This window comes from Capra hircus, chromosome 25 (genome assembly GCF_001704415.2).
Source record: "Capra hircus breed San Clemente chromosome 25, ASM170441v1, whole genome shotgun sequence".
Lineage (NCBI taxonomy): Eukaryota > Metazoa > Chordata > Mammalia > Artiodactyla > Bovidae > Capra > Capra hircus.
The window spans coordinates 1,251,106-1,261,393 of record NC_030832.1 but is presented as its reverse complement, the minus strand read 5'-3'; the positions used below and the strand labels follow the sequence as shown (position 1 = coordinate 1,261,393).

General features: G+C 68.0%; 2 protein-coding genes across 16 annotated transcripts in view; one reads left to right on the top strand and one right to left on the bottom strand.

Moving 5' to 3' along the window:
* Positions 7–1,414, top strand: NME3 (NME/NM23 nucleoside diphosphate kinase 3). The gene is made up of 5 exons (XM_018040066.1): positions 7–245; positions 360–490; positions 603–704; positions 773–885; positions 981–1,414. Exons 1-5 carry the CDS (start codon positions 200–202, stop codon positions 1,096–1,098), a joined length of 510 nt encoding a protein of 169 aa, XP_017895555.1. The 5' UTR covers positions 7–199; the 3' UTR covers positions 1,099–1,414.
* MAPK8IP3 (mitogen-activated protein kinase 8 interacting protein 3) overlaps positions 1,418–10,288 on the bottom strand; it is a 44,479-nt gene continuing 35,608 nt past the window's right edge. For 13 of the 15 annotated variants that reach the window (XM_018040036.1, XM_018040038.1, XM_018040042.1 and 10 more), the window contains 20 exons: positions 9,855–9,936; positions 8,704–8,834; positions 8,220–8,276; positions 7,959–8,129; positions 7,246–7,372; positions 6,954–7,049; positions 6,686–6,844; positions 6,056–6,221; positions 5,656–5,838; positions 5,366–5,555; positions 5,151–5,267; positions 4,997–5,077; positions 4,840–4,907; positions 4,577–4,725; positions 4,079–4,250; positions 3,891–4,004; positions 3,682–3,720; positions 3,321–3,500; positions 3,059–3,208; positions 1,418–2,965 (listed from right to left, as the gene is read on the bottom strand). In XM_018040036.1, coding sequence (XP_017895525.1) covers positions 2,844–2,965; positions 3,059–3,208; positions 3,321–3,500; positions 3,682–3,720; positions 3,891–4,004; positions 4,079–4,250; positions 4,577–4,725; positions 4,840–4,907; positions 4,997–5,077; positions 5,151–5,267; positions 5,366–5,555; positions 5,656–5,838; positions 6,056–6,221; positions 6,686–6,844; positions 6,954–7,049; positions 7,246–7,372; positions 7,959–8,129; positions 8,220–8,276; positions 8,704–8,834; positions 9,855–9,936 — 2,554 coding nt within the window. In that variant the 3' untranslated portion in view covers positions 1,418–2,843. The remainder of the gene's footprint in view (positions 2,966–3,058; positions 3,209–3,320; positions 3,501–3,681; positions 3,721–3,890; positions 4,005–4,078; positions 4,251–4,576; positions 4,726–4,839; positions 4,908–4,996; positions 5,078–5,150; positions 5,268–5,365; positions 5,556–5,655; positions 5,839–6,055; positions 6,222–6,685; positions 6,845–6,953; positions 7,050–7,245; positions 7,373–7,958; positions 8,130–8,219; positions 8,277–8,703; positions 8,835–9,854; positions 9,937–10,288) is intronic. The other 2 variants (XM_018040041.1, XM_018040044.1) reach the window with 1 other exon arrangement.

Genomic DNA, 10,288 nt, shown 5'->3' with positions numbered 1-10,288 from the left:
GCGGAGACCCGAGGGGACTGGGGCGGCCCGGGCGCGGTCGTAGAGGTCCCGGTGTGGTCCTGGACGACAGGCGCCGCCTCGCTAAGCCCACCGAGGCTGCGGCTCCCGGCGACAAGGCCGCTTTAAGCACAGGCTCCGCCCCGGTCCGCGCGCCGCCCCCGCCTCGGGCCCGCGCCGCCCGCGCCCCGCCGTCGCCATCATGATTTGCCTGGTGCTGACCATCTTCGCCAACCTCTTCCCGGCGGGTGAGCGGCGGGGGCCGGGCCACGCGGGGCAGGGAGGGGGTGCAGCCGGGCTGGGCGGGCCGGGGAGGGGGTGCAGCCGAGCCTGACGCGCCCCGACCCCGCCGGTCCCCGCAGCCTATACCGGCGTGCACGAGCGTACCTTCCTGGCCGTGAAGCCCGACGGCGTGCAGCGGCGGCTCGTGGGCGAGATCGTGCGGCGCTTCGAGAGGAAGGGCTTCAAGCTGGTGGCGCTGAAGCTGGTGCAGGTGAGCGCCGGGGTCCCCAGCCGTGGGGAGCGGGGCGGGGTCTACGGGCGTGGAGCGGGGCCCCGGGGGCCAGAATCCCCCGAGCACGCGGCCTGTCTCCCTACCTCCCCAGGCTTCGGAGGAGCTGCTGCGGGAACACTATGCCGAGCTGCGCGAGCGCCCCTTCTTCGGGCGCCTGGTCAAGTACATGGGCTCCGGGCCGGTGGTGGCCATGGTGAGTGTCGGCGGGCGGGCAGATGGGCGGGACGCTCACCCGGCGCTGACCTCCGACCCTGTCGGCAGGTGTGGCAGGGTCTGGACGTTGTACGCGCTTCCCGGGCGCTCATCGGAGCCACGAATCCGGCCGACGCCGTGCCCGGCACCATCCGCGGCGATTTCTGCATCGAGGTCGGCAAGTAAGTCGGGTTCCGACTCTCCCAACTGGGCTGCGTGGGGCCCTGACCGAGCTCTGCCTGCTCCGGGCTGTGCTCATGCCGCCTCTCCCGCACAGGAATGTGATTCACGGCAGCGACTCCGTGGAGAGCGCCCGCCGCGAGATCGCACTCTGGTTTCGCACTGACGAACTCCTGTGCTGGGAGGATAGCGCGGGGCACTGGCTGTACGAGTAGCCGGGCCTCTTGGGCAGGTGTGCCAGTCCGAAGAGGGCTGCGGCTGACCCCGCGCCCTCCAGGCCCCACCCCAGAGCTGTGGTAGACCCGCAGCAGCCTTCCCGAGCGCAGGTGGTTGCCCGCCTGCCGAGTTCTGGTTGCCTTCCTGCCCTGAATGGGGTTCTCAGGCGCCTCGGCCCAGCCCGCGCCCGTTTATAGCTCGCCTGCAAACGCACCAGGGCGCAGCTCTGGTACTTGGCTTGTCCCGGCATTTGTTTTTATAATAAACGGAAGAAAACTTTTGTGCTCTAGTTGGTTTGGGCGCAGGGACACAGAAGTATGGTGTTAAGACATTTATTACATACAGAGCAGACACGTAGGGTCACTTGCAGGGCCAAAGCCTGAGGAGAATCGTCCCAGCCCCTTCCCCTGGCTGCACCCACCCGGCTCACCCCCAGGTCGCTTCAGGCCCCCTGAGGACAGAGAGGGACTTGACGGACATCACAGTGGAGAGTGGCAGGGCGTGGGGGAAGCCTGCAGCGGTACCGGCTGGGCTCGGGGGCAGCTGCCCAGGGTCTGTGCTTCTCTGTGGGAGGGGGTGGGCAGCAGGGCCTGGGGCGACCCTGCCCAGCGCCTGGAGGAACAGGAGTGAGGCCTGGGCGGGGGGGTAGCAGTCCAGGGCGATGCCCCTCAGAGCAGCAGGCACGGACGCCTAGCAGCTCCTCTCCTTGGCCCTTGGCCTCTGCTCGTGAGCCTGTCATCAGGGCCCTCATGGGAGCAGGCCGCGCCGCCGGCCCCAGGCACTTCGTAGCGTGTCTTAGGAGCGGGCTCCTTGGAGACTGCACCGGAGCCAGGCCCTGGAGCACTCCTTCCCATCACCCTGAGGCTGAGCCTACGTCCAAGGACTGACCCCAGGAGAGGCCAGGGCCCCCCCTTCTTCCTGAGGCCTGGGCCTGCCCTGGCAGCCTGAGAAATCCCACCCTAGGGGCTTCTGAGAAGGGTGGGACTCAAGGGGCCTGCTCCTACAAGGTGGGTCTTTGCCCAGGTTGAGCCAGTGGGGAGGGGAAGACATGGGTCCGTGAGGGCCTAGCACACGGGATGATCACAGGGCTCGAGCGGGATGAGGGCATCTGTCTGTCTTCTCGAGCAGCTGCCCCAGAAGCTTGGTTACGTGCTTTCATGCCAGTTCCCAGGGTGGCAGGGGTTGGGGTGGGGGAGAGCCCAGGGAAGGTGAGCAGCTGGGCCAGCTCCCTGAGGGTTGGAGCCCCGCTCTTGTGGACAGCAGTCAAAGGCAAGTGGACCAAGGGTGGGAAGACTCAGCAGGATTGAGTCCCTGCTTGCCCCCCGGGGGGACCCTGGGAGAGAGTGATGGGAGTGGGGGACTCAGGGTGGAGCTGGGGCCACCTGTAGGGGTGTGCCCCGGCCTGACCCCCCCTGGGGTTCTGCCTCGCTCTGGCCCTGCAGTGCCCTGGGCCTGGAGGACTTAGGGCCAGGTGCCGGCCAGGAGCTGCTGGGGGGCCGGTGTTCCAAGAGGCTCTGTAGCCTCCCTGGTCAGACGCCACCCGCTCCCTGCCCCACCCCCAGCCAGACCCGCTGCTCTGCCAGCTCGCAGGGGGAGGCCCCGGGCCTCAGGTGAAAGCTGCAGGTTGAGAGGTCAGAAGTGGGGTGGACGGGCGCCTGGCCGCCCCGGGGTGGCGGTGGGCAGGTGGGCGGGGCGTATGTACAGGTGCGGGCGGCGTCGGGCGGGCAGGGTGGAGGGGCGCAGCTCACTCGGGGGTGTAGGACACCTGCCACACGATGATGTGGCTGCGCTCGGCCTTGGACAGCACCGGCTTCACCTGGCTGACGTCCCCCACGCCCTCCTCCGGCTCGTCGTCCTCGCCGTCGCCTGAGGAGAGCATGGCTGCGTGAAGGGGCCGCCCACCCGTGAAGGGGCCGCCGGCCCAGGACGCCCCGGCCCCGCCCCGCGTTGCGCCCTCACCGATGCGGAAGTCGATGTAGCCCTCCCCGCCGCTCAGCACCAGCACGTTCTTCAGCTTCTGGGCCTCGGCATCTGCGGCAGGAGCGGCGGGCCCGGGGCCCTCGGAGGGGCTGTCAAGCACGCTGCCATTCAGGGTGGCCAGCACATTCCCTGCCGATGGCACAGGGCCTTAGCCGGGCGGTGGGGACCCCGCGCGGTCTCCTGCCAGAGCCTCGCTGCAGCCCTCGGGGTGGGGTGGGGTTGGGGGGTGCCAGGAGCTCACCTGGCACAGAGACGAAGAATTTGACGGCGTCCCGGTGGCCGTGGAAGCAGAGCTGCGCCTGCGCCATGGAGCAGTAGGGGATGAAGCTGCTGGCTGCCCGGTCGCTGCTGTCATCCCCGTACACGTGGATGACGCCGCCGGGGCGGGCCCCCTCTCCCGACGTGGGGGATGTCTTGTTGGCTGAAGAGAGAGGGGCCGGGGGTGCTGAGCCTGCACACTGGGTAGGTGGGCCTTCCAGCAGGTGAGGGATGGGGTGGGGCCTGCCTGGGGCCCACAGCTGAGCCAAGGGCAAGGCCGTCTCAGCCCCAGGGTGTCCAGGATGGGGGCCTCCTGAAAGCGAAGGCGGGCACTTTGGACTCACCTCGCAGCCCCAGGAGCTGGCCTCGGTGCAGGACCACGGCTGGGGAGGGTGAGGGCAGGGCAAGGAAGGGAGAGAGACAGGTGGTCACAGAGGAACTGGGCAGAGGGGGCTGCGCCCGGGCAGCCCGCATCCACCCATGTCCTGGCAGTGCGCCTGCCCGGGACCCTAACGTGCGCCCACCGTCTCCGCAGGCACCTGGGGGCACTCACTCTCAGTCAGGGGGATGGAGATGACGACTCCATTGCCGGTGCCCACCCAGAGGCGGTTGCCCGCGATGAGCAGGGCCGTGATGCGCACGAAGGAGAAGCCCAGCTTTCCCGTGCCTGTGGGAGCAGGGCGTGGTCAGCGGGGCGGCCTCGGGGGACCCCCACCCCACACGCTGGCCGGCCGCCCTCACCCAGCATCTTGCTGACGTAGGGCTCGATGTCCACGTCCTGCAGGTGCTGGTGGGTGTGGGCGTGGTAGAGCCGCAGTGTGGAGTCCAGGCGGATGGACACCCAGACCCCGTCGCCGATCCATGCCAGCTGCCGCACCTGGCTCTCCCGCCGTGGGTGGGCATCAAACGACTTCTGTGGGGTCAGGGCAGCCCGTCAACGGGGCGGGGTCCCTGAAGCTGCCACAGCTGAGGCAGCTCACAGCCGCCTTTCAGGGCCTCATTGCCCTCTCCTCCTGGGGGCCCCGGGACCTCCCCACAGCTGTGCCGAGGGAGGTGCCTGGGGCCTGTGCAGACTGCGACTGCTGGGTCAGAGAGAAGCAGCAGGTGGGCTCCAGGCAGATGGGCATTCACAGCCCGGCCGCCCTTTGCTGGCCCATGACCTCGGACAAACCAGTCGCCCCCTGAGGGCGTTTCCCGCGACCCCACGACGCCCCACGTGGGGAGCCCTGCCGCACTCGCCTCGATCTGCATGGTCTTGGGCTGGATGACGTGCACCTTGTTCTTGTAGCCACACCAGACGCGGTCGTGCACGACAGCCATGCAGCGGATGGAGTGGTGCGGGTGGCCCAGGTCCATCAGGTGGTAGTTGCTCAGGTCCCACTGGCCGTCTGCACAGAGCCCGCGAGCCCTGCTCAGGCCTGGCTGCGCTGCCTCTGCTCACGCAGGGGTCCCGCCCCGAGGGGATGTCAGGCCCCCCCCTCCACCCTCAAGCCAGCTCTCACCTTCACCCCGGTGGAAGATGGCCAGGGTCCCATCGGCCAGAGCCACCAGCACGCGCCCCTTCACATGCCTGTGACAGGAGGGCAGGTGGGCGGTGAGCCGGGCTCAGGCCACTGCCCGCAGCCCTCCCTGCCCACCCGCCCCGGCGGGGTCACGCACACCAGGCTCAGCACCGAGTCCTTCAGCTTGATGGAGTGCAGACACTTCTTCCAGCTGGCCACAGCTGAGTGCACATAGAGCCTGCAGGAGGAGGCCGGTGGGTGGGGGTGCCCGGGGCGCCCCCCCCAACCCTGACCCCCGTGGCCCCGCCTACCAGCCATTCTGGGCTCCCAGCCACATGGTGGGCGCGGCACTGGTGCTGCCGGCGGGGTCCCCGCTGGGCTCCGGCTCGGGCTGCACACCGCTCACATCAGCCTCTGGCCCGTTCTCACTGTGGGGAGGATGGTGGCTCCAGGGAGGTCCACGGAAGCCTGGCCCTGCCCCTGCCAGTCCCCCCGACTCCCGCTGTCCCATCCTGAGAGAGCCCACCTGTCAGGCTGGGCGCTCGGGGGCGGGGTGGGGGCCGGGTCCGTAAAGACATGCTCCGTGAGGGGCCCGGGCCGCACAGCGGCTGCCTCTGCCTCGCTGGGTCCTGCATCTGGCACCTCTGTGGCCTCCGTGGCCTCCTCCGTGGATGGAGCCGGATTGACCTTCCCATTGGCGACAGCCGACACCTCCCCTGTGGAAGGGAGGGGTGAGAGCAGATGGCCACAGGCCTGGCCTGGGACTCACCCTGGCCCTAGTCTAGCACCGGGGTGTCCCTAGGGCCCAGGACTCACCCTGGCTCTTGTCCAGCACCGGGGTGTCCCCCCGGGAGGAGCAGTTGCTGCGTGGTACGTTGCAGCGCGTGGCACAGCCCACCAGCGTGATGCCCGCCAGCACCCCATCCGTGCCTGAGTCCTCGGGGTTCACGTCGCTGTCCAGGAAGATCTCGCCTGGAGGGTAGTCGCCGTCGCTGGCGGCTGGAGGGAGTCATAGCCGTCACCCCGTTCTGAGGGGCCCCCGTGACACCCCCCAGCTCCAGTCCCAGTGTGGGTGTCGGGAGGGAAGGGGCTGCCTGTGACACCACCCCATCTCCTTGTCCCGGGTGAGCGCCACACTGGGGTCTCCGCCTCTGTCAGCGACAGGACGGGGCAGTGAGCTCCCCCCGGATGCCCGCCCTGGGGACCCAGCACCCACCAGGGATGCTGGAGATGCAGAGCACGTGGGCATTGCACACGGTGAACTGGTCCACGACGGTGCCCGGCTGGTTGGCGTCGATGACCACCACTTTGCTGGTGGTCAGCGTGCTGGTGAGGATCCACACGCGGCTGGAGGTGGCATCCGCCTCGGGGAGCTCCTTGGCCTGTTTCCAAGCACAGGACAGGCTGGGGCACCCACTACTCTGGCAGCAATGGGGGCCAGTGAGGGGGCCCCACAGTCTCTCAGGATCTGGCCTTGCCCATGGCCTCAGGGCACCTGAACACCCTCTCCTGTGTCCAGGACAGCAAGAAGGCAGAACTGTTCTCTGTGTCTAGGTCCAGGCACTCAGAGCCTCACCTCCCCAGAGGAAAGCTAAGTTCCCAGCATTAAGGCGCTGACTCCTACCTCAAGCCTGGAGGTGAAGTGAAGCCCCAGATCCAGCCCCTAGCCTAGCTCCCCGGCGGGCAGAGACTCCAGCCCGGCTGCCCTAAACCTCTGCCCCTCCTCGCTGCCCCGCCCACCCTCAGCGGACCTCAGGTGAGCCGGGTCTCAGGCCACTGTCCCCAGCTAGCCTCCAGACTGGGCGTGGCAGAGCCCCCTGGACGACAGGACGCCCGCTACCCTGACCTTCTTCTTCTCGGGGGACGAGTGGTTGCTCTTGGCCTCTCCTTCCACTTCCCGGTCGCAGGTCAGAGGGTCGCGGCCCGGAGTGGGCTTGACTCCATTTCCAGGGCCGTCCTCACTCAGCTTCCAGCCGCTCAAGTTGACGCCCGCGGCACACCACAGCTGGGGGAAGGCAGCTGTGAGTTCGGGGAGCCGGCCTCCCCCGGCTTCCCCGCCCTCGTGGACGTAGCTTCTGGGGGCCTCTGCCGCCTGGCGCGCTCCGGAGCCTCACCTTCATGGTCGGGTCCTTCTCCACCAGCGGGCGGCAGTACACAGGGACCGGCACATTCTTCATGCGGGTGTCCTCCTGGCCGCCGTTGGGACTCAGCTGCAGGAACAGGGCAGCGCGCGCTGTGGGCGCCAGGCCGGGCTGGCTCACCGGTGTGCGGCTGCCGTCTGCGGCCGGGTGGCGCACTTGGGACCGCCCTGCCCCGCCCACGCCCCGCCCCAGCTTGCACCTGGGACCCCGCCCCGCCCCAGCACCTCCTTGTACTTGGGGGCCCGCCCACGCCCCGCCCCAGCACCTGCTTGTACTTGGCCGGCAGACTCCAGCCGCAGGCCTGTAGCCGCCCGTCGTCATTGCGCACGTGCTCGCGCACCTGGCGGTACTGCTCGCGCTTCTGCTCCCGCCGCGCGGACGACGTGCAGTCGCTGGCGGGGAAGGGCGGGCGGGTCACTAGGTCTGCGGCAGGGCGCCTGCGCCCCGGGGCTCCCCCTCCTGGACCTGCACCGCCCTCGCCAGGCACGCATCTGACGGCTCAGAGGCCACTCCAGCAGCTTGCCCCGGCCCAGGTGTGCCTGTCGCCGTCACCCACGGCCGTCCCCCTTTCCTTCCCCTTCCCTTCTGGGGAAACCCCCACAGTCTTCTGACCTGGCACAGAATTCCCCATTCGGCCCTGGACCCAGATTCTTAGCTTCAAAACTAAGGACAGCACAAAATTCCAGACACAAACTCATTCCCCAGGAAGAAGCTCAACGCTGCAAGAAAGGTTCCTGTCAACTCCGAGAACCTCTGTGGAGCAGAGGGTGCAGGAGCCGCCCGGTGGGGCTAGGGTCGCTTCTGGCTGCCTGGTGGCGGTCACTAGAGGAGCAAGGCCCAGCCCCTGGGACCATGCGGAGGGAGTGGGGGGAGCATGGCCTCGGCCAGGGATGCCCAGTGCTCCCATGGGTGTGCACACCTCAGTGGGACCCCAGAGCAGCACGGTGGGGGCCGGAGGGGAGGGCCCGGGAGACTCACTCATCTGGGAAGAACTCCAGGGGCCGGCTGCCCGCTGCGCTCTGGCACATGCCGTGGTTGCGGCGCTGGCTGAAGCCGGCTGTGGTGGGTGACTTGTAATGGATGTTCACAGAGGGGTAAGACCGTTTGGCCGGAGGCGGGCTGGACGAGGAGCTGAAGAGGCGGCTGAAGCTGCCGGCGAGGCACAAGGAGTGAGGGCAGGCCCGAGGGGCAGCCTCCCCAGTGGCCACTGCCCACACCCGCCCACAGCCCCCAGCTCACAACTGCCAGATGGTGGACTTCTTCTTCTCCTGGACAGACGGGTGCTCGCGGGATGCTCTGCAGGGAAGGGGACGGGGAGAGGCCCTGCTCAGCCCAGCCCAGCCTGACTCTACCCTGCCCAGTCCAGCCAGCCCCCGTGCCATCACTGGGCCCTCCTGCCTCCCTTGCTTCAGACCCTCCCCCTGGACACAAGCACGGGAGCATCAGACGAGAGGGGCTCCTGGGTGTTACCCATCACTTCCTAGAGGGACCCTGCCACGCTGGCCCCGATATGCCCCAGCCTCTCTCTAACCCAGAGGGTACATCCACTGGCCAGACCAGGGCTGCACCGGAGGCCTGGCTCTGCTGGCCCCTGCAGACCCACCAGGGAGGCCCTGGCACCCTCCTTTGGGAAGAGAGGGGGAGGGGGAGGTCAGCCGCAGTTCCCTCCCCAGGACCTCTGAGAGCGATCCTCGCCCCCGACCGCAGGAGCCTGGAGGCCCACCTGATCATCTCAGTCCACCGCACGGCCTCCTGTAGCTCCATCAGCCGCTCTTTGTACTGGTTGCGCTCCATGAGCACGCGGGCCATCTCCACTCGCGTGAAGCGGCGGCGCTGCGCCATGGGGATTTTGTCCTGCAGGGAGAGTACCTCTGCTCAGCGGTGAGGGGCCGCCTCCGGGAGTGGGCGCACCCCAGGGCGGCTTCCCCATGGGCTCAGGCAACGCGGTGGGGAGGGCTGGGCTCGGGACAGCACCACCCACCCGGAATGGGTCCCCTTCTTCCTAGAAGGCCACATGGCACACTCCAGGGCCACTACGCGATGTGTTTTCCTAGAAGCTCCTGGCAATCCCAAACGCCTCCATCAAGGCTAACAGGTGGGACTGGCCCATGGGCACAGCAGTAAGAGAGGATCTGGGGGGGTCTGGTGAGCAGGACCTGGGTCACTACGTCAGAACTCATCGCTTGAGGTACCGGTGAAGCTGCTGTCCCTTTCAGAACTGTGTCCTCATGCAGCCCTACTTGGGGTCACCCTCCCTGAGTGCCCCCACCACTGGCACTCAGAGTTCACAGCTGTGCTTGCAGCCTCAGGCGCAAGGCACTGATCGGGTGCCTCCCCCACCAGGCCCCAGGTGGGTGGGCCTTGGGGAGCGGCAGCTGCCCAGGACACCTGTGGCTCTGTCCCCTCCTGGATTATCTGGAGGTGGGGGCCGCATAGGGTGGGCCAGGTGAGAGCTAGTTTCCCAGGTGCTGGCTGTGGGATTGGTCTCCCGATAGGTATGTCACACGACCCCACAGTAACAGCTGATGAGTATGAGGTTAGCATCCAAACGTCACCTCAGGTTAGAGGCCCAGGACCGCCCTCTGTGTAAGGAGGGCAGCCAGGTCGCTGGGCAGGTGAGCGGGGGGAGCCTGCCCATGACTGCGGGCAATCCACAGCTGCTAGGACCTGGGCGAGGTGGCATCCCACAGGAAGGGGGGCTGGTTCTGACCTCATAGAGTCCAGGGTGGGGGTGCTGCTGCTGGGTGCAGGCTTCACACAGGAGATGTGAAGACGGCCCAGAGACCGGAACTAGGGCATCCCGCTGACCGCCCCATCGCGCCCCGCCCCGCCCCCGCGCCCCACCACGCCCTGCACGTTAATAGCGGAATATACCAATTCTGTACAGAGACAGCTGCTTACATCCTCCACCTCTTCTTTGGGTTCACGGTGGGCAGTGATGGCCTCCGACTTCACTCTGTGGGATGAGGACAGGAGTGGGGCAGCAGTGAGGCACCGACGGGGCTGTATCCCACCTCTCAGCTGCTCACAGGGCTCTCCCCTCAAGCTACAGGCCCTGAGCATTCCTGCCGGAGCCCTGGGGCCCCCCACACTCCTGCCCATGTGCTCCCCGAAGCCCGGCCAAGGAACAGGACCTCCAGTCAGCCGGCCAAGCGCTGGTGGGAAGGCAGTGCTGGCCAGGGGAGACCTGGCCCTGAGCCCCACAGACCCCGCATAGGCGCCCCCTGCCTTGGGCCCGCCCCTCACACCTCCCTTTCCTGTCTGCAGCCAGAGGCACCCGGTCGGGAGAGCGGGGTGACGATGGAGGA